Raw genomic sequence first — 23,964 nt, 5'->3', positions numbered from 1 at the left:
CTCGTAATTTTTGCAATTTCGTTTCATCGAAAGCTCATCAACAAAGTTTTCCCGAACATGATTAATGACCCCAAATCTCACAAATGGTTTAGTGAGCGAGAAATTATGGTGGCTAGTAATAAAGATGTGAATACGTGAAACTTAGTAATTCAGAATAAATTAGTTGCGACACTGATGTTTTTCAAATCTATTGACTATGCGTGAAAAAGGAAGACAAAGTCACTACTATACGTGTAATGTCTGTTTTCCCCCCAGGTAAGATTTCAGATCAGGGAAGATTTCTCGGGTCTCACACTGAGTAAGGCACTCCATATCTCTATCCTCTATAACTATAATAAAGATTTCCATACGGTCTACATCTGATAATACCCGGTGAGCCAGCGCTAGGGTGTTTGGTAGAGGATGATCAATCACCAAAACGCAGAATGTAATAGGATGGCCACATGTACCCCGAGCGGCCAGAGAAAGATTACGCATAATAGCAAAATATATGTGCATATTTATGCAAAGACATAACTTGCCTATGGTTAGTAATTCCTATAGGAAATTCATTCAAGTTTAGAGAAATGGAAGATAAAACATTCAATGACTCGTGCTAGCGGGTGACGCCATTAATTCTGTGGTTCAGGACTGTGTTGCTGTCCTTAATTGTCAGAAGAAAGAATTACCTTTTAATCTCTCAGTTTTGCAGTATATATTTTTATTATTCCCTTTTAGTCACGTCCACGTTATTATGACGGTAAACGTAAGATATATTTCGTATCAGCAAACATATTCTCGGAATTGAATTTAATTTAGTCTTTACTTCGATCCACTATTATGCCTAGCTCACCCTAGCTCACATTTCAGCCATCAGTCATACTGCATAAGGGTCCCACTTGCTAGCAGCATATTCCAAGTGAGGCGTCCATAGAGTCGAGTAGCTTATCTATCTCTCATCTTACCTTGGCATTTACCGATACTTCTTTTTATAAATCCCAGGTTACGGTTAGCTTTCCCGCATACTTCGCGTATGTATTTACCCCAGGAAAGATTCGGAGTAGTAAGTATTTTACGAATTTGACATTTGACCGTTTAATCCCGGAAGCGATGCAACTCCATATTGAAGATATATCTTTCTGTCAGAAATACCTCACCATACATTTTCAAGATTTCATTCTAACTTCCAAGTACTGCATCACTAATTTATGTCAGCGAGGTTCTATTCTAATGCTCATCCATTGCATTGGCCATACGTAAACTTCTCTGAATACAATCTACATCATCTGCGAAGAGGTGGATTTTGCTCGGGACCATGGTGATGATGAAATCAATGTAATGAAGGAACAAAAGAGGATTTATAACACTTTTTTGCTTCTTACTCAACGTATACAGAAGGACTGGTTTAGTATGTGGGATGAAGGAACAAGGGATATGATGGGCGAGGGTAAGGGAGGGAGAGAAGAGGGTGCTCGTGGCGGGAGTTTGCAGGATAAATTCAACCCGAGGACGCTACCAGCTTCAGTTTGAGGTTAAGAGTGAATTCAGTGAGGGAAGAGGCGCAAAAACCAAAACCTCGAAACTAGGGTTGGAAAGTATGAAATAGTAAATACACTAGTTTTCCCTTAAAAAACAAGACCTATTTATTTGTGGATACTTACGTAACTTCTATTGGATCGTCAGCATATGGGATAAAATCTAATTTGGTGAGACTGGTTCCATGAGGCTTTGCATCCTCTTCTTCGAAGATGAAGCGATCTTCGTAGACAAAGTACCAGGCACAGATATCTTGGTCATGTTCTGCATCTTCTTCACTCTTGCTCGCCCGAACGTAGTCTTCGATTAACTTGTCCACCGACCTCCTCAGACGGAGCAATAAGCGATTTATGGAAACAAGCTGGTTTATTTTACCAATGAGTTCCAAGTTACACTCTTTTCTGAGCTTCTCTTCGTCCAAGTATTCAATGCAAAACATGGAACACGTCTCGTCACCATCATCTTGATACATCTCTACTGCGTCAGTTCTAAGCTCGAGCAGGTATGAACTTGTATTCAGAGCTTCCTTTAGAATGCTGCCGATGGATTCAGTACCGATGTCGGCAGAATCACCTAGGAAGATGCACATAAAATTTAGCTTTGCATCATGACATTTCAAATAAATGTTTGGTTGGGGTATAGGGTCGTGATATTTTTACGAGACTCTTATCAATGCCCATTATTTTTGTTTTCATAGCTTATTTTTTATAACCGGCATGAATGCTCTTTACAAAATAACGAATTTACGTAATACGAATTTACATAGAAGGATTAAATTTCGAAAAATAGACTATGTGATCATTATTTCATGGCTATATACGTGAGAAAAATCAAATGAAGTTCATATAATCACCTTAGTAACACCAAACACTAGCGACCAAAATGCATATCAAAGTCGCTTTAAATGTACAAAGATAAAAGCAAGAAATGTTACTTGGAAAAGCTCTTTATAAGCACATTTTTTTCGCACCTTAAATTTATATTAAATGTGCATTTTTAATGCATTTTTCTTGCGCATTTAATGCGTGTTTTGTGAGCAATATTACTGTATTTACTGTGCATAATGTAAGTGTTAACAATTCCAGACATCACATAACCGGTACAAATGTTTGCTTTCGGAAGAAATTGTTTTGTTTTGTGCAAAAAACCTTTATGGTTTCAGAAAGTAAGATTAAACAGTTGTCAGGGGTTGTCCTGCATCCGAGAAACAACGGCTTTCTGAAAAACGTATTTTGGTGTTTATAACGTTTTAAAATACGTGGCTATAGATGGCTTGCTGTAAATCACCCAATTGCATAACATTATTCAGACTTCCAGCCACGAGGAGCTGTGAATGTCGATATCACCCTTCCTTCGCCTTGCGACCGTGCGTACTATATTTACCTTGTGCCCTTTTTACCCTGTGCTTTGATCCACATTCCTCCTCCTCTGAAAAAAATTTGCTATACCAATGTAAGAATTGGGTTGATATCCTCCGATATTAAAAAAGTGCACTGTAGACCTTCTAAAAGCAATTTTACGAGATTCTAAATTTTTGGTTACTAAACATCGGTCAGTTGAGGCGAAGACGATAGCTTCGCTTGCGCTACTGCTAGCGTCTCCAGGTCCAACATTTGCTGCGGCATAGTTTATTCTTCGACCTGGAGAGGCTGGCAGTAGTGCCGGCGAAACTGTCGCCTTCGCCACAACAAACCTACGCGGTGGTATTCGAAAAAGACGTATTTCATCGCACACTACGGAAATCTCCGTTCTCACATTTTCGTGTGGTCTATAGCTTTAATTTTGATTAAACGTACGTCTTCCTTTCACTAACATTTGTTATGTTTTATTTGCAGTAAATACTGCATATAAAAGCGTTATTACAATATCATTACGTTTTTCGAAGCTTAAAAAACCGTTTTAAGGACCGAAGAAAACATTTTTGAGATTGCTGGAAATTGTTTTAGATGCCGGGTGAAGACTTGTTCAGTGTTTATTCAAAACTATTTTACATAATGTTATAGCACTTTTTTCGCCGTTTTTGAAACTCTTTTAATAAATGGGATTAAATGATTTCACGACGTTTTTGTTATATTTGGAGTAATGTACTCGCAAGTGTATGGGTAAATGTCGCCATCGTTTTATGTCAACAGTCAAGCGATTGATTTGAACCAATTCTCAAATCCTATCTGCCAGCCATTTCATAGAGACGTAGTTCTTGTCCTTTATATGATAAGATATTAACCCTTATTATAAGTGCATGTTATCTGTTATGTTCTGTACCATTTAAGTAACTTCCTTTTTCCTTCCTTTCCGTTTTCCTTATTCTTACTTCCTCCCCACAGGATCCAGATTTATGTATTTCATAGTATATTGCGGTATTTCTCCACCAAATCCCTTTTTACGACTGCTTATCCATTGACATGAATTAAGGGAAGTTTAAAAAAATTTGGACTGGAAATTGTGAAAGTCGTAGAAATTGAAAATGGAGGGTTGGCATGAGACATGAATGTTACTTTTAAAAAATACCCAAGGAAGTTTCTCCATCTTTCTCAGCTATGGCTGCAGCTATATGATTGGAAAATTGCAGCATGATGTTTGTATAATACTTTTAAGGAAATGAGCATCGAATTTCCAAAAGTACCCATCGTACTAATGTCACTGATGTGGCGATAACCGTTAGATGCCTCTTTAGTCGGTGATAGCGAGAAAATTCTCACATGGAATTGCTGTCTTAGGAGGTCATGTAACCTTGCTATCAAATCTACTTGATTATGGCTGCTTTTGCGCTCGGCCAGAGTTTAGATTGGTCTGATAAGATTCATGAACCGTAAAGAAAGTGGAATGAGTGATGTTTTGCAAGTATTTACCACCATTATGGGTTCTCAGTCGTCTGCTGATGATGTCCGCCCATTCCTTCTGCTCCAACTGCATCTCTAAGAGGGCCAAATGCAGCCACTGAAGGGAAAAGAAAACAATTTCATCTGAGATACACTGAGAGTATAGTGAAGCAGTAATACTCTTTTAAAAATAAGTTGATTTCAAGAAGTTTCATAAAGTTTCTGAACGAACTTAAGACACAAAATTATTTTTTTTAAATCTCAATTTAAAAAATCATTGTTTCACAAATGGTATCTCATAAGGGTTTTTTGGAGGATCCTCTAGAATCTGAAAAGGATTTGATGAGGGACTGCATTTCACAAGTGATTTTGTATACGGTGACGTGCACGGGTGAAAATGCAAGCCAATGCATAAATTTTCCATGAAAAAAATCAATCTCGTCTTTTCTCTGACATATAAACTTCGTATGTTTACACTAATCAAAAATGGAGTAAGCCATTTTGATAGCGGCTTACTAGTATCACATAAATGAATTTTTTGGCTTAGCTAAGAAACAAACCCAAATCTCCCGATTTTCGGTCAGGTATGCAACCAGTTCATCACTAAGCCATTTCCCTCGATAGCGAATCACAGACTGAATTATCTCAACAAGGTGTTGACGTCTCATGTCCACACACACAAGTAACGTATGTTATGCTCTCTTAGCCACTCTAGGATTGAGAAACACTACTTTTTCGATTTTCAACAATTGACGTCTTGCAAAGTATCGCATGGAACAATTATGGCTACCAATAGCTAAACCAGAATTACCATTCCTAGAGAAATGGTAGATCATCTAATTAAGAGATTGATAGTTAATATTTTGGAGGTGGCACCCATCTGCGGAGGTCAATTGTGCAATTCGGAATTGGTAGGAGGGGAAGGGTGGACAGAGCTTCAGACTGCTGTTAGCGTAAGGCACAAAGGGTACCAAGGCCTAACGTCCAATCTTAAGGACTGGATGGTGCATTTAAGATGCCCTTTACTTAAGATACAAGGACCGGGAAGTCTCTGAAAAATCACTTTCTCGGCAAAAAATGAACCCAGTCTCACTGGGTGAGACACCAATACACTAGCCTCTACACAATCTTGTTCTCCAAAGAGAACGATCCATAGATTATTCTTCTGCTAGGAAAAGCTGGGACACTTAATGTCTAGCGAGCGACTTTTATCCATCGTTCCCACATTGATCGTTTTTCCACATTTGTCATTCACCATTCCTGGTCGCAAATAAATTTCCATACAGACAATGTAATTCTTTCTCGCATCTATCGTTCCCTGACGTATAATTTTCTTAAAATGATTGCTTGCAGAAGAGAATGAATCAGGGTCCCGATATATTTGGGATGTGCGAGTAGTACTTTTTGATCTCGAGTCGAGTATTGAGTCGAGTTGTGAACTACTCGCGATTATCGAGTCAAGTCGAGTATGCTAATTTCTCGACCATGCACCACAACAGTGCGTGCTCCAACATTTCCCATCCCCTTGTAAAGTTTCAATTCTGAATGCTCAGGATGATGTGAAAATGAGCTATATAGAGAAGAACCTTGATTGTAATTGTGTCAGAAATAGGATACGATTGAAAATTAATGTGTCATAAACAGTTATATAAGCTATTTAAATGAATTAACCTCTGGTAATATGAAGACAATTTAACTAATACATTCCTAACTAGTTGTGATAGCCCCGAGTAATTGCAATTGCACAATTGTAATAATGATTATTATTGTGACTGAATCATGTCATATTTGATCCTTCTAAATTCTTGTTCAGAAATACGAATTGTTCTATATTTTCAGGCAAGAGTTTTTGACGTCTCCATATTACAGTATCACTGCCTGTAGAAAATAATCTTTCACTTTATTCTTTTTTGGCTGGACAAGTGCTTTCTTGCCAAAATTGCCGCATTTGTTAACCATGTTAATTTTTATTGAAGATCATATTAACACTTTTTATGGATCATGAATATTAATGGAATATTATTGGATGAAGCAAAAGAAATAGAACTAAGCTTTAGCTTTGTAGACAAAAAATTTCTTTATTTCCCACTTTCCTTAATTGACCTTGGCAATTTTTTTTGTACGTTCAAGAAAGAAACTAAACGCAATAAAGGAATAAACGAAAAGTAACACCGGACGTACGTAGTACTTAAATATGCGAAAAAGTGGCACTACTTATGACCTCGAACGCCGAAAAAAACCGGCACTGTCCGCTAAACCCTAAAAGTTACATTTTTTCACTGAAATCTTAACAATTTTTACGCATTCTCTCGGAGCTTGAGTAAAGAGAATAAGGCATAAAAGCATTGCATAAGGAAAGTGTAAGCAATGCTATGGTCACTCGAAAATTTTAGCCGGGTCGGAAGATGTTCGGCGGCTGCTCCTGGTGCCCACGTCCACTCAAACAGTGGTTGTCTGCTACGCAAGAATAACTGTACTAGCAGTTACCCGAGATAGCGTAGCGTAGCGTAGTATACAGCCAGTGGAAACTCCCAGGCCAAGACATTAGAACGACTTATCGAACATAAAAACGATACTAATGCATGCATATCGTGATAGCGCCTCCTGTTGGCAGTTTTCTGAACTTACTGGCGTCGATAGCAAAGTTACCGAAACTACTCCACAATCGTAATGCTACTCGACTCGACTCGAACTTTAGAGTACTCGCACATCCCTGCAATATATTCTTCTCTGGCATCCATCTTTGGACAAAAATAAAAGCTATTATTTACTATATGTGACAAGCTAAATGCAAAAGAGACGTAGCATTCAAACGAAACTATATTGTATTGCAGTTGACCTTCTTAGCAGTTGATTCGGTAACTATTTTCTGAAAACAATATCATTACAATTTATAAGTTAAGCTATATATAAAAAATCAGAGTCATAAATGAAGGCTTATCTTCTCAGGATATTTTTTTACTCCCAAATGACATTCAAACCCATCTGCTTATTTAATGCAACTATAGTTAGAAATGAGTTGGTAAGTTGCGTTCTCATTAGGATTTAAAAAAATTTCACTTCACCATTGGCAGTCGGCTCCGTGTACGCAATAGCGTCTGTTCCAAACTTCGCCTCATGCTAGTGGTTTTATGCTTTCCAACGTGGATTGACTTCAAACTAAGGAGTGTTTTCAGTGAGGGTTTGGTGAAGTCAGGTTTCATTTCTATCAGATTTTATTTGTCTTTTGACTACGGACCGTCCGATGATGTAAGTGAGATGTCAAAAATATCCACTGAAAACAACGGAAGAAGAAGAACATTTTCTCAGATACAAGGGGACAGCATAGAGGAGGCACAATTTCATCCCATCCAAGGCTGATTTCTTTTGCCACTTCATTCGCATTTCAATCGGTTTTCAAAATACGTCCGCGTCACGGTGATGAGAGCAATACGATCCACTTTTTTATAATAATTGGCATTATAATGTTTATGATTGCGAGCGATTGCATTGAAAAATTATGAATTTGATAGATCACATCATTATATACATAAAAGTCGGTTAACACCTCTAATTATGCCCTATTTTCCCGAGAAACTCGGATCAATTTCTCCATCAGCGACACTAATGGTTACTTTTATAAACTCATTTAAATGCACGGTGGGTTAAGAACAAATTAAGAGACAAATTATTAAGAGGTAGAAGAAACAACAAATTAAGTGGGTTAACAAATTAAGAGGCGGTCTCAAGGATCCTCTTTTGTAATATTCGTGCTCGGAGAAAATCATAGGGATATTGTTAAACGCTGAGCATAGAGTTGAATTTTGTCCAAAGAAAGAGACATTTTGTTGTTCTCAGGGGTGTTTATGCCCCAGTCAGTCAAGGTCAAGAGGAATGGAGATATGGAACTAAAAGAGGTAGAAGAAGAGAATGGAGATTGCCTGAGTAACCCAAGATCAGCCACACGCTCGCTTGCGCAAATACGTTTCTGAAGTACATGGAGAAATGTTAATACGATAAAATGGATTCACCACTAAAAAGATACGTAGTGCTTTGGTTAACTATGACGCAAGGAGAATATTGAATGTTAGAAATAACCATTTGTTCATTTTCGTGTTTGAGTGCCATTTTTCGTCAGAGTGTCATTTTCGCCATCCAGTTTAGCAGTGTAAATGACGAGAAGGTATGCAAATATTGTTTTAGCAAGAAGGCCTATCCTGTAAAAAATTTGAAAGAAAAATTAATCACGCCAAGTGTACGACTAAATTTTTACAGTAACTGCTACTATGACTACTAAATGACTAACTCCTTGAGTGAAACCATTAAGAATACCAAAATTACTTGTCAACCCTGTCAAACTTTCCCGAGTACATCGTTGTTTTGTCCGTCCACTCAAAAAACTATTCATCGAAGTTCCGCAGAAGTACCAAAGTTGATAAAGAATGCAAGGAAAATATGGGGATTTATGAACAAATTTTTCCCATTCCGAAAATCTTTCCTGTGTTAAAAATTAGAAAGTGTGAATGTTTCTGGACAGTTTTTATGAATGGGTAACGACATCAAGTTTAAATACTAGTTCACGGAGAAGCTTTCACACTGGTAAGGAATTGCTCTCATTGCCGTCAAGAGTAAAGAAACACGGGAAGCCATTTTTAAGTTCTGCGTGTGGTTGATGAATGAATAACCACTCGGGTTGAGTTTTTGACGTGTTTTACTCACCAGCAAAATAGTTGAGGCATTAATCATCACCAATAGCTCAAGAAGTAGGTGACGGATCAGAAAAAGGAAAAATGAAGGTTTTTATATTTTCAATACTACTACATTCACAATGGACAAAAATGTGATTGGTTACAATATCAAAGTAAATTTGGGTCACACCAACTTTGCATTCTGCCCCGTCAAATGTGATTAACCTCATATAATATTTTATTCTACCTCCGCAGAAGATTGCATTATCTGCTTGAAGCAAATGCTTTTTGCTGTTCATTTGAATTGCAATCCATTGGAAGGAGATGTTCATATTTCTCAAAGGGAATGAAAAATCTCCCATGAGAAGTAAAAGGCAGCCAGTGAAATAAAAAAAATACCTGGCGTACACCTTTTTACTCATACCTTTGATGCACCTTTGTATGTTCCACACGATCATTAACCAATTTCTTAGGCATTGCCTTGACTTCCGTGACTGGTATGGAATTCTTTCAACATAGTATAACTTTTATCTCATACCTTGATTTCCCAAGCATTGGTTTCCGTACAAGGTGTATGAGGTGAGGTTTTACAGACGTTGGTCAATGTCTGGAAGACAACTTCGCTGTTCCCTCTACTAAGGAGGACTGGGTTTGAGCCCCTTCCCTGAGCGTAGTACTCCAGACTGGGCCACAGGACGACCATCTGCTCGATTGAGGATGACAGGAGGACATCGTTCAGCTGCACCAGCTTCTTGAAAAGTGCCTCTTGTGCTATAAAGCTAAAAAGTGCATACAAAAGTAGTATCATTTTATCGAAATTAGAATTATCGTTTGCCTACAGCTCAAAGTCTTCCCTCCAGGAAATATTCCCAAAGCGGCTTACCAAAGCACATAACTCTCTTGATGAATCGTAAACTCACCACAGGTACTCCAACACACAAAAGTACACCCATTTACCCAAATTAACATTATTTTTTGCCTTGTAAAAAATTAATTTATTACAGTTTTTTCTGCTATGAAGAACATTCACCCCAAATGGAAATCCCACACGCCAGACGATTTAAATACTTTTATTTTTACATCAAAACCTGTAACAATAACTAATATGAGCAAATTAAAACTATCCGTCAGAATTTTTTTAAAGATTTTGCCTCTTTTGCGGTCAGTTCTATCAACAAAAATGTGAGTAAAGAATTTACTTTTCCTTCATTAAGATATTTACTTGCATTATGTGACCAACTTCCGTGTGTGGCTGAACGTTTTATTCTCACCCAGTGAGAAATGGGTGGTGGAATCCACGTGGAACCCACATGGAGATGTAACGTGGATACCACGTGTTTTTGGTCGTGGAATCAACGTGGAACCCACGTGGAAATTTGGTGGAAAAATTAAAACAGCAGTAGGTGCTGTCCTAAAACCATTAAAACCTCAACCACTCTATATCTAAACCTTCTATATATGTGTCTACGATTTTTCATGTGCTCTCATGGCTGCCTTTCCACGAATTATATAAAAATAGAATGTGCGATACATTTTCACATAACTAGCGTGGTTTCAGGATGATAAATGACGCAATGTCACCAGAGAGTTAAGTTCCACAAATTACAAATTCTGTTTAACATTTTATGCTAATCACCACAAATCCACTTGAAATCAACGTGGATTCCACATGGGTCCAACCACTCAATATCCACCACCACCAAATATCCACGAGTCAACGTGGATTCTACGTGGATTCCACCACCCATTTCTCACTGGGCACGCACATAAATGCCGTTAGTGTTTATATTTAGATGCATGACAATTAGGGAATTTCATTTACACACTGCTCTGATGTATTCTATATTTATTCCAGATTTTTGTTGTCATCTGCACTCGACTTCGCCATAAACTGCTCAGAGTGAACATTAGCCATTCCAAACCCACTCGTACGAAGTGCACAGCCGGCCACGACCTACCGGAAACCGGACTCGAGGGGAGTAAAGCGGAGTACTGAGTGGGGAAATGGGATAGGGGGACATCAAAGTATAGTGAGGTCGGAATCAGAGGTCAGTCACGGACCCGGGCTCTCATAATTGAAAAGTTCAACAAACTATTGAAAATTTGATTCGACTAAAAAAATATACTGAAAAAACACAGCGAGTATACAGTGAGTAAGTGTTAAAACACAGAAGCGTTATTAAATGTTTACTCCTCCACTTTTTTACGAAAACAAGTTATCATTGAATCGATAAAAAAAATCCACTAGTTCATGGAAATACGACTACAATAATCGTATTTTTTATTGTATTACCATTAGTAGATATTAGCAGCGTGCCATTTTATCACAGATAGAATATTATACTTATGGGAAAAAATTAATAATCATTATATACAGAACCACAAAGATCTTTGCGATAATCTTTTAATAAGTCTCCTGATGACTAAAGCAGGCGTATCAATAAAACAAATGAATTGAAACAATGTCACATTACTGATGCATTTTCTTATGAAACAATAAAAACTCGTACAATCATTTTTCTAAATGAATGAAATATTAGCACCTTGCGGTATATGCCCGGATATGTTACGAGCGCGATTTTGTCGGCCCAGGCAATTACCGTATCCTTTACGGGAACCACTTCTCTGCTGTATATATCACATTCCCTGAACCGCAATGGAGTCCTGTTTTACCGTATGTATTCAGCAGCTCCTATCAGTTGCAAAAAGCCAATGTGGTGACTGCCTGAGAGGGTTGACGGAAATTTTTGGAGTCAAGAGTAGGCAATTCTTCTTCTTCTTCATCCGAGCGTACATAGGTATTCAGAGTAGACAATTAATTTAGAGAAAATGTCCAGTTTGCATGGACAAGGCCTGATTCTGAGAGACAGACTGCATAGTGTTAAAAATGTGAATTGGTTACATTAACTTGCTTGCTATTCAGTGAGTTATGTATCATATAAGTTCTTATACAGTAACGAACACTTAAAACAATTTCATTGCAAGGATCACCATCTCATGCTGAAGAAGGCACGACAACATTTCACAAGGAAGGCACGTTAAGAGGCATTGAACATGGTTTTCATTCATCAGTCACATTTCAATTGCTGCTTTAAATATCAAAAGACTATAGATCATTGCATTACAAATTGTGGTTCTGAATATAAGAAATTCATTGTGTGCACGGTTTTATCTAACTTTGGAAATTATAAAAAATATTGCAATCAAACAATAAATTCTGTAAAAATCTTTTTTCTCGCGTTCAGAGGATGAAGATTTCTCACATTGAAAAATATTTTCACTGTTAATTAGAAGATTTATCACCTCCTGTGGCATAATTTTACTTTACGGGGAACCACCGCAGAACAAGAAATAAAAGGATGTGATTTTATCAGAAGCGTGGAAAATGCCATGGTTTTTGGCAATCCTAGACCCTTTTCTGGAGTGTTTTTCACGGTACCTTCTACCCTTGGGGTGAGCTTTCGACGTAAAAAGTATGGCGTTTTTCAAAATTTCCGCTCCATGTATTAAAACCTTGTGAAATGTTGGTGGCATGTGATATTATGGATAAAGTTTTACATACAGTTTAGCTTTTTTTAGGCACTAAGCGGAGAAAACCGTATCATTTACTCGAATTCCAATCGGTACAGCTCTCAAAACTGCTGAGAAGTGGGTAATTAGGTTAAAAAAATTCCTGTCAAAGGATTATGCTTGGCACTTTATTAGGATTTCCAGTTTATAATGGTTCACTTAATCACGCAATAATGACATTCAAACTAATAACTAAGAATACCCACTGAATTCTAAAGTTGTCATAAATCTACTATTTCTTTAAAACCACTCACCCAGATTCCAAAAATATTGATGAAAATAGAGTTTTTCAATGAAGGCCATAAGCAACGTATTTAATTTCTTGTCCCCTTCCAAAACAATTTCTTTTTGTAAAATCTCCAATACGAATGATTTCTTGCCCTTTGCCAAGATCACACTATGCAAATCTAGGCGAGTTACATTGGTGGTATTTATGACTTGCCAGCTACAATGTCAACGTTGTTCGGCACACACTTCAACAAGGATACTGAAGGGAGACCAATGTTTAGCTGTAGCCTATAAATGAGAGTCAAGTGCAGTTAAGAAATGAATCAGATTATAGAGTGAATGAAATTTTTCATTAGTTAAGCATCTTAATATAAACACTAATAGCATTTACGTGCGTGTGAATTAAACGCTCAACTACATACAGGAGCTGGTCATAAAATGCTGGTAAACATCTTTATGAAGATAAAGTAAATTCTTTGCTTACATTTCTGTTGATAGAATTATTTTGATTTTAAAAATGAAAATTGCGTTATTACTTTGGAATAAACATCCCAAATATTTATCGCAACCACCACGCACAGTCTCTCGACTACGGAGCAACGTATTGGTGAGACATAAACGGTGTGTTCAAATATGAATCCAAAGACTGGAAACAGCTTGCCACGTAGGCCGAAAGAAAACACATCGAAGGCTTAACGTGTGCATGGACGTGAGTTTTATCAGTACATTCCATTTGCTATTTTACTTCCGATTGGGCTATGGAGTTCTAAGTCTAGAGTTCCTGGTGGAGGCTCCACCTATGATTGCTCAGTCGCATCCACGACCGTCCGCGTCGGCTCTTGGTGCCGTGAGGGTAATGGATGCATGTCCCTTATGTGGCAATCTTCCAGATGTTCACATACCACTGAAAACGATAGTACAAACATAACTGTGGCGAATGGGGATCGTGTTCACGTAGTGGCTATAGTGTTGGCTTCCCACCCTTTGCGCTCGGGTTAAATGCTAGTGGTGGTGAAGAATTTTCAGAGACTACCCGATCTCTACTTGAATGTGGTAATGAGGACATTTCAAGCGCAACACTCTGTCCGTCGGATGGGAGGTTAAGCCGTGGTCCCCTTGGCGCCTTTCGTTAAGAGCAGGCTAATGCCGATACCGTGTTTTTCTCCACCCTACCCTCATGTTGCCAATGACCTCAGCTGTCGGTCGTATATTCAAAATGCTCCATATCGCGACGAGCCTCAATATTCATAGAATTTCGGAGTCTATAAAGACAGTTTCGATTCATTGCACAGAAAACTGAGGTAAGAAGAGTTTTTGTGAACTTTCTTCACTTAAGATAACACAAAGAAAAGTCAATTTACGAACAAAAATAACTGAATTGATGTTGAGCTGCACAATAAACAAGTAAAAAAACGGCAAAAGGAGTGACTTCTATAATTCCCATCGTTTATAGCGACAAGCATGGCGGGAGAAAGTCGTAATTGTTGCAGAGGTTTCGGGTGATACGAAAGAGGGCTTGATGCATAAGAATACCTGCAACAAATTTTTTCCCTTTCCTCCGTGAAATGAGATTTTGAGACGAATAAATAACGATTTACATAGAAAACAAAATTAATTTTCGCTATACAAATTTTATAACAACAGCAGTGGAGTTTATGCATTCCTTTGGGAAAGAAAAAATATCTTATCGCCATTTTGTGCCATTGACAATATATTCCCTCGGACAGGTTCGAATCACCACATTCGTAAAGCTTTAGCAGAAAATCCACTGCTTTACCACTATATCAACTCCCTCACTGAGATACAAGAAGTTTTTCTACGTCTTTTCTTAATTCATGCACGGAAACACACCCGTCTTCTAGCGTCAAAACATTAAACATTATTTTAAAACGCAGTGGTATAGTGTATGGTAACTATGGTAACACGTGTTTATGATACAATGGGGTCTTTGCATTGATTTTTTTAGCGATATATGCGGAAACTTCACTTCATCCTAGATACGGAAATGCTATTTAAACTTAAATTTAGGGTAATTTTGGCCATTTCTGGCTGCGTAAAAAATTACCCGGTTTGAACGTCCGCGAAAACAAGAAAAATGAACATGGCCGCCTGTGACGTCACGTGCCCGTAACTTCGAGTACTTGCCGTACGGGTATGCTGTAGTTAATTGTTACGCGCTCTCTTGAACGAAAGTCAGAGATAAACTGTGCGCAATGTCGGCATATAAATGGTGTTTTGTACCAGAGTGAACAAATACAAGCACCAGGAACCCTAGCAAAGTGTTTTTCGCGGTTCCGAAGGAAGAGAAACGGAGGAAGAAATGGTTTAGAGCTGCAAGAAGGGACTTCAATGTCTCTCTGATATCAACCCTTTATTGCTGCGAGGACCATTTTAAGGTATTTTAATATTTCTTACTGACGCTTATGGAAAATAGATGCTTCCAAAAAACTGCAATTCAAAGGATGTAAATTGCTGACGAAGAAAACCTTGGAAGAAGCATCTAGTAGATCAGAAGTAAACAGTTTGAGCTATGATTTTGGTATGTACAGTTAAAAATATATACCAAATGCTTTTGTTCATAGATGGAGGACGACATGGAAAATTTCATGAGGTACAAAATTGTAGGAGGGCATAAGCTATTGAAAAAATGTGCTTTTCCCCACGTATTTGGCTGCCATGAAGATTGGCAGAGAGCATTTGCGACAACCACCCGAAAATTACCCATGAAGAGTACTCAGCAGAGATTAATAGAAGACGCACTGAGTGTAAGTCATGCAGCCCTCCCTAGGCTGGATCTAAAGATATTTGTAGCCTCAATGTGAATTGATGAATATTACAGTCTTACTATGGGAACTCTTTATAGGTATCTACTTTAAGTGTAGACTGCATAGTCTATATTTGCCCTTTAAATAAATTAATATTTTAATTAATGAATAAAATAAATTATAATCACTAAATAGAAACAGTTACAGAGACATAAATGTATTCTACAGGTATAGACTGACTAATATATGATATGCTGCCACATCATAGGCGGATCCAGGGGGGGCAAGAGGGCACGTGCCCCCCCAGACCCTTAAAAATGTGCTAGATTTTTAATACGGTCCCATTATCATTTCGTTCGTTTTCTATGACGAGGTATCCTTGTGCCCCCCCTGAACAAAATCCTGAATCCGCCCCTGTGCAACATTGAAGCCTAATAACAACAGAGCAGTTAATATTTCTGAAAAATATTTCATATTAAAATGTGGCATACATACTCTTGGCTTCTAACTATTGGCTATACTTGGATTCTAACCCCATCATATCTGAAATGAAATGGTCAAAATAATAAGCTTGAAAGTGAAATAAAATGTTGTTAATCATATATTTAATTCTATACTTATATGCCCAGTAGGAGTTTGGATATTTTCATAAAAGCTCAAGTGATTATTGAAAATTTGAAGTGAAGAGTTTGGTGCTGCACAGGTACTCAAATTAAAAAAATCAACTTGGTACCATGGAGATAAGGGTCTCGTTAACACTAGAACTACCGATGGAGTCATTTTGACTCCTCGCGATTTTTATTTCTCCGCTCTGACTAAAATTTTCCGAATTCCGGCCTGAAATTTCGTGACTTTTATTCATTTTTGACACGAAATAAAACTTTGCGATCAAAATAGTTCTAGAAAGTAAAATAGTACCTATTTTTTAAAATTTACCTTCGACTACCAAAGGGAGTCATTTTGACTCCCTATTGTATTTTGCTCATCTTTTCGCCAAATAGTAATATTTGTTCAAGAGTTTATTTCTTCTTATGTTAATAATTAATTTAAATCAATCGATGGCTTAAATATATAATTATTTCGCTTTTAGGCCAATATTTGCGAGAATTCGAAGGCATTTCTAATTTTACGGGTCTGTGTTTGGAACTACAAACCATATGAATGTCCTGATATAATTTTATCCTGCGATAAAGTGGTGAATATGCTATTCATATTGAGCATTTTCAAATTTATGTGTTTAGAAGCCGTCGTGTCTTGCCCTCATCCCTTACCCCTCCCTTCTCCCCGCCTATCAGGCTCGCTACAGCTCAATACTGTATACACAGTATTGCACTGCAGCGCTTTTATTTCACCCTTTACCTCGTGGAAGTTCATTTTCAAACCTGAAATATTACCTTTGTATCCTTCCATTGATATAAGGATGAACCAGGAAAACAAATCAGTAGAATGAAATAAAGTTATTGTCCTAGCATTGTCGGCTCTGACAGCGCTGGCTGTCGCGCGCCGCACAGGAAAATCGTGCGCTGTCCTTCGCATTAGTAAATCCAGTGAACTCTGGAATGGACTGCAGAACTCTAGTGAAGTAAGGCTTTCATTTTTCCTGACTAGCAGTATGACCAGAAGAAGTAGGCTAAAGCGTGAAGTCCTTTCTATGTTGCATTCTATACCGGAAGGTAAATCGGAATGCGTAAAGGAACATCATTTCGTTTCTGACGAAGTCACAGATTTTATTCCTGAAAACGTTTCTAGCTAGTCTGAAGATTCAGACATAATACGTGCAAAAGACATGCAGTAATTTACATTTACTTTCCCTTTCATAAGGAGTTACAAAACAAAGATATTATCTACAATTATTTATCGATTCGTGTATACTGACTCACATAAAGTGATGTAAAATTGTGGAAGCACGCAAACAAAATTATGAAGATTTTACTCTTTTCGGTGGGGATCTAGATGCGTGTATAGCCATATTTTATGCCCTTGAATATCAGGTACAAATGATATCTCTATTGCAAGTATTTGGTCAAACGACTGGGGAATACCATTATCTAAAATGAACGACTGGGAACCGGTTTGTAAAAATTTTGCATTATCTAAGATTTGATGAGAAATCTAATCGATTCCAGCGGCTCAAAACTATCAATTATGCCATCTTTTCAAGAGTGTAAGATAAATTCACAGATAATTACATTCCTTGTTAAAAACCTGATCCATCACGGTTGTTGAACAAATTCTCCCCTGTAAAATCAGGTGTATTTTACTCAGTACATTCCATCTAAGCCGGACAAATACGGCCATGAATATTGGCTAGCTGTTAACAATGATAGCAAATATTTTGCAAATGCCTTCCCTAATGATGGAAAAGATTATTCACTTCATGCAGATTGCCTTTTTGTAGTACTGAAACTAATGCAAACGTTTCTGAAAAAGGGTGAAATGTTACTGTAGATAATTACATTACCTCAGTCAAACTCGCTGAACAGCGAAAAAGCTCTAGGGTTCTAGCATTATGGGAAAGGTAAATAATTCGAAGAGAAGTACCAAAATAAATGAAATCACATTATTACCACAAGAACATATACTCAGAGATGGCCTATCCACTCGTTGGAAAATACTTCCGACTTAGCAGGTATTCATGGATAATGTACAAGGAGACAACCTAAAACATTTCGCGCAAGACGCTTTTGAAAAAGCTCAATACAGAGTCGGCTGATACTCAAATTAGATCTCGACAAAAGCGTGGCGTGTCCAATGCTGCATATTCTTCTGACGGGATTCTGCAAAAAAAATATTTCCAGGCAATACAAAAGTGCAGAAAGAATCGCTCAGTTTGGAATTGTATGACCTGCCAAAGTATTTCTGTGGGCAACTGTGGACAATGAACGACAGGGCTTGAACTGTAAAGCACCTTAGCCAAATTCGTGGCTTGTCAAATGCAGTTTTTTTGCTGTATTTAATTATCTTCCCAACTTCCATGTAGCCTAGGTAATGTTTTTGATCATTCAAACATGATGATAAACTGTGTTGAAATGTCTATGTTTGCTGTTTTATCCAATTACTCTGTGAAAATCTTATTAAAACAACAGAACATGAAGGAAAAAAGAATTTCAAAGCAATACAGTCGAAACTCGCATTTTAAAAAAATATGATTTTTTTGTTTAAATAACGTCTGAAATAATGCAATAATAAACAATAATGATAAACTAAAGCAATGTATAAATAAAAACATAGATAAACTGGAAAAATAAACAATTATAAGGTAGGAGTCATAATGACTCCATTTGGTAGTTCTAGGAGGGGTGTCACGTCCGGTATTCCTAGTGTTGAATGTATGTCAGTTACTTGCAAATTATTGCCTGAATTATACAACTCATAAAATATATGCTTTTCTTTTAGGTTGATAAACATATCCCTCCCCATATAACCAGTCATGATTTGGATGAGGAGTCAGTGGACATAGAACTAGACTGCTCTGAAGCTCATGAGGGTGGAAATGCTGCATCCAACTATGAGCCATTGACTCTTACTAAGACATTTAGTGATGCGACTTAGTAGTGTCCAAACTTCTGTTTCTCACAGGAGTAAATGAATTAATTGCAGTATGACAAAAAAGGAAGTACTTAACATTGCCACATCACTCATCAGGTTACAGAGAGATGTGTCGACATCTCCACTGAAGAGAATAGGTGGGGCTGTGGATGAAGAGGTATTGGAGTCTGTCACAACAGACTCAGATGAAATGACTGAGGGTGTGGAAAATGGCAGTGGGAGTGAATATAAGCCATGCTCATCTGAGAGTGATGAGTCTGCTCATGAATTTCAGGACCCTGATGCAATTCTCTCTTGTGTAAATAGGAAATCCAAAATGTATATTGGCGTGCCAGATGAGTGGTTTCCTCATGCAATGTCTTTGATAATGAAATACACTAAACATGGCCAGAGAGACATTGTATTTACTCTCGATGTTAATGATTCTTTTGAAAGGCTCGCGGATCAATTTTGCATATCATGTGGCCATGCATGTAAATTTTTTAAAGAACTGTGCCAATCCTGGCACACACATTGAAGGAACTGATCTATTGGCCTGATAGGGTGACTATAAAAAGGCAGCTTCCCATACCTTTCATTGTACTATGGAGATGAAATCATCAGGTAACTTACCGAAGTGCCTTCGTTCCTCTAACTTCCGGAATGCTGAAGCAGTCATTTCCCTTCAAATACTACGCCACCATAAATACATCTACCTTTGGTAGATTATTTGTATTTCCTTTATCAAAATTTACCTCAAATGCCATGTTTTCGACAATTTTCCCACTCGCAATGAGGCCTCATACGGGTAACTACGGGCAAGTGACGTCACCAACCGTATCTTCTCCCGCTGATTTCCTTGGCATTTTAGCGATTTTATTATTCATTTAAAAATATATTTCTCAATTTTACTGCATTAAAACCTATGTTTTCTTCATCTACTTCCTTTCCTCTATACGATGAAGAAATATTTCAGCGCAAAAAATTTTTATGCAAACACCCCATTCTAAAGGGAATTAAAAAGCAAATGCACCGACGCCTATCGATCCACGCGCTGATGATAATAAATTAAGTTATAGTTGGGACTAAAAATAAGTTAGGACACTGTCCTTACCACAGTGAACTTGAATCTTATGGCGGTAAAAGAATTCTCAATTGTAATTAGTGAAACACTCTACTTTTAGTAATTTTTAACTGTCCACGGACATGTCTGGTGGTCTTGGCTCTTTAAAATAATTGAAGAAAAATTTTCCTTCCATCTTTAGAACATTCACCAAGCAAAGCATAAACTCAAATAACCCAATATAGCTGGCTATCTCCTTCTCTACATAGTGGTTGTGTCAGGGCTGCCACCATTCCCTATGGATAATTCCCCCTTTTTCTTGCGTCTTCACGGACATTGCTTTTTTGAACAGGGCAAATGCTTTTTATTTTATAATAAATATTATGAAATGAAAGCAGCCCATAAATTCTATTTTGAAATTTCATATTATTTTAATTTGTTTAACCATAGATTTTATAATAAATTATTTAGTTTAGGTTTTCAATACAATAAAAACCTCTTCGAATATCTGTGGGACTGTCCACTGACATGATGAATCATAAATAGTCTGTGGGCATTAATATTGGGAAATATAATTTTCTCTTTACTAATTTGTCACTAAAACGAGTAAAAGGGTACATAAAATAATGTACCAGTTATATTTTAATTTAACAATTTCGTTCTTTTTAACGGCAGTCCATGGACATAATTTTGTACGACTATGGGAGAATGACCCAGTTACTTGGAATCACAATGGAAAAGGAAGGACCACCTTTCAAAGCCAAGGACAACAAAAATGCATTCAATTTTATGTTCTCTTTTTTGATGATTCGTATAATAACTTGACATCATGGGGCCGATTGTGTGACTTTACGTTCGAACGTAACGATCCGGTTCCCGTGGATTTTAGATCAACAACTCGAAAACAATTGAAGGAGCGATTGTGTAACTTTCTCAGAGTAAGGATGGGGGAGAGTGCGCTTTGGCTACTGCGCATGTAGTCAAGATGGTGTCACGTGACGGTGGGAAGGAAGCTCAGAGGGATGGGGAAAGTGCGCTTTGGCTACTGCGCACGCAGTCAAGATGGTGTCACGTGACATTGAAACGTTGGATACCGTATCGCCGTAAGATAAACAAACATACGAATTTCCGACAAGGTGAGTAGTTTTTAAAGTAAAACCGTGATCTTAGAGTGAATGATAATTATTTCCTTTCTCGATGTATTTCATTTGTTATACTGAATATATCTGGGGCGTTTAGATTCTTTTCTCCCCTAAATTTCTAAAATACCGTAGCGTCAGCATGGCAATGTTTTTGCTATGCATTGAGTTGTAAACAATGTTTCGCGAAAGGAAGTGGAATTCATTTTCATTGATAATTTCTTTAGATTGATTCTTCATAGTGTCAGTGTTCATACAATTTCCGTATCCTTCTAGCCTCAACGGTATTCCTTTTATAATGGAATTTGTGTGTAGTGTGTTTGGAATGTTTGACACGCCTTGAAAAGGGGATATTTTAACCTTTTATTATTCCTTTAAAATATGGGCTTTTACTTAGATATTTCTTACGGCTGACTTGTATTAACTATAAAAAGTGTCTCTTTAGGTTTCCTTCAAGTGAAGAAGAAGGAAATCATCGATGAGGAATGTAAAAGGAGCATATCTCGTGCCCAGCAAGTGCACCAAAATGTGTTTTATCAAAAAAGTTTATCAGTAAAATACGCATTTATCTCCAAATAAAAGTGGAAAACATCAAGTGCATTGTTTAGTCCAGAAGGAATCCTATTAAACTTGAAAAATGTATTATTTTAATGCTTTGGTGGATATGCAAATACTGTAGACTAGTAATAGTGGGAATAGTTTAAAACTATGCATTCTTTTACTTTCCATGGTGAAATAATTTTACTATCATTATATAAATTACATGTTTAATATTATAAATACAGCCAAATCTTGGAACGTTTTATTCTTGACGCAATGTATGAGCTGCGAGTCGTAAAGTAAGCCCCTAGTGTAGAAAAGGGTATATTTTACTTAAGTAGTTGTTGGGGATCTTACGCAAAATTTGAATTTAGACTTTGCTATTTCTGATATTCTTTTGAAAAATTTAATTGTTGACCATTTTAGATGCTGAAAGCATACAAAAGAAAAACAAAGCTTTACGACATAAATTTCGTAGTTAAAAATTTAAATCATATGTGAGAGAAAAATGGAAATTAATTGTAGATATAATTCAATTAATTACTTTTTCTAAGAGTCTTTGTTACTATTTTCGAGTTTTTCGAAGTAATTGAGCCCGATTGTATTTATTTAGTCCTCATTGTATCACCGTAATACGGTAACTTCATGCCACCCGTGCTATGGTAGATTTAAATTTCCCGCACTTCTTCCCACCGTCACGTGGTAACCATGTTGACTACAAGGATCTGCTACTGCGCAGCCTGAAAGCGCCCTCTACCCCAATCCTTACTCTGAGGTAACTTTACGTTCGAAAGTATTCCGGCTCTCGATCGAAAGCATCTCTTCGTCAACACATCACTTGACGATAAGGCTATCGAATCGTTCACAGGTGAGGTTTGGGATGGAATTTAAATGTTTATTACCTTTCATGGCCACGTTGTATGTCCTTTTTTTTGGATTAAGTGAATTATGCAATCAATTATATTCATAAATCGCAGTGTTATGTTGTTGATTACGTGAATTTGTAGTGAATTGACATAAATAATTGCAATTTGTGCGTATTAGTTCACTATGGTATAAAGATGAGCAAGTTTACATTTGCTTCGCTGTGTAATGTGTGTGCAATTGAAATGAAATTATCTCATGTGGAATTAAGTGAATTAAACATTCTATTTAATTTATACATCATTGTGTTATGTTTTTAATAACGTGAATAAGTAGTGAAATTACATCGATAAATACAATTTGTACGTGTTAGTTTACTATACGATACAAAGATGATGACGTTTACAATTGCTTCACTATGTAATGTGTGTGAAATTCAAATGAAATTATCCTTTTTGTATGCTTGATTTAAACGTGGTTCCACTATAGTATATTAGGTAAATTATAGTTGTGCTATAATACATTGCCAAAATTATATTCTCTACGAGGTTTAATTTAATTCGGATCATCGGGCGGTTATTGACAAGTAAATGATTTAATTTATGTATTCCAATAGTTTATTTTAACTTCTCAATGACGTCGTAAATTAAGTTGAATTTATATGGTTTATGTACTTCAATTAATGTCTCTGATGCGATATGGTTTCCTCAAAAAGGGTAAATTTTTTGAAATGATATTCGGGTGTTTGAGACGAGAGGAGATATCAAAGATGACTCTGCATATTTGCTTTTTCTTTCAAGTAATAGGTGAAAGGTTTGTGATGATGAGAATGTTTTTGATTGAGAATATTAACGTACTTATTTATTTCATGAGTTACGTGCTTTTTTAACTGTCTACCTTACGACTATTATTAAGCCGTCGTACTAATTCACACTCGATAGTTTTTATTTCTTGCAAATAGTCCATATGCTGCGGCATTGCTCCTTGCAGACACACAAAGGCGAAGACGAGAGCCTATCAATATCGAATATCCGTTCATATATTTCCTCTAAATGAATTAAGTCAATTACAAATGATACAATTTATAATTTAGCGAATTGGAAAAGTAACGAAACGGACACTTACCGCTGCATTTCAAAATAATCAGCAGCATCTGAGTAAAAACTACTTATCCCAAATATCAGCTACGCTTCAACGGAAAGGAAGGTATTTAATACTGAATTGAAAAAGATTGATTTATACGCAAAGTTAAATTCTTTCAATAGT

At 37.0% G+C, this 23,964-nt stretch overlaps 1 protein-coding gene across 1 annotated transcript in view; it reads right to left on the bottom strand.

Annotated features, from left to right (window-relative positions):
- Positions 1-9,939, bottom strand: part of LOC124170028 — a 79,399-nt gene extending 69,460 nt beyond the window's left edge. The window contains exons 1-3 of the mRNA XM_046548712.1: positions 9,540-9,939; positions 4,365-4,452; positions 1,641-2,088 (exon numbers count right to left, since the gene is read on the bottom strand). Of these exons, the coding sequence (XP_046404668.1) occupies positions 1,641-2,088; positions 4,365-4,452; positions 9,540-9,809 (806 nt within the window). The 5' untranslated portion in view covers positions 9,810-9,939. The remainder of the gene's footprint in view (positions 1-1,640; positions 2,089-4,364; positions 4,453-9,539) is intronic.
- Positions 9,940-23,964: the final 14,025 nt, after the last annotated feature.

The sequence above is a fragment of the Ischnura elegans genome, chromosome 13, assembly GCF_921293095.1.
Source record: "Ischnura elegans chromosome 13, ioIscEleg1.1, whole genome shotgun sequence".
Lineage (NCBI taxonomy): Eukaryota > Metazoa > Arthropoda > Insecta > Odonata > Coenagrionidae > Ischnura > Ischnura elegans.
The sequence above is the reverse complement of the archived record's forward strand: the minus strand, read 5'-3'. Positions and strand labels throughout refer to the sequence as shown.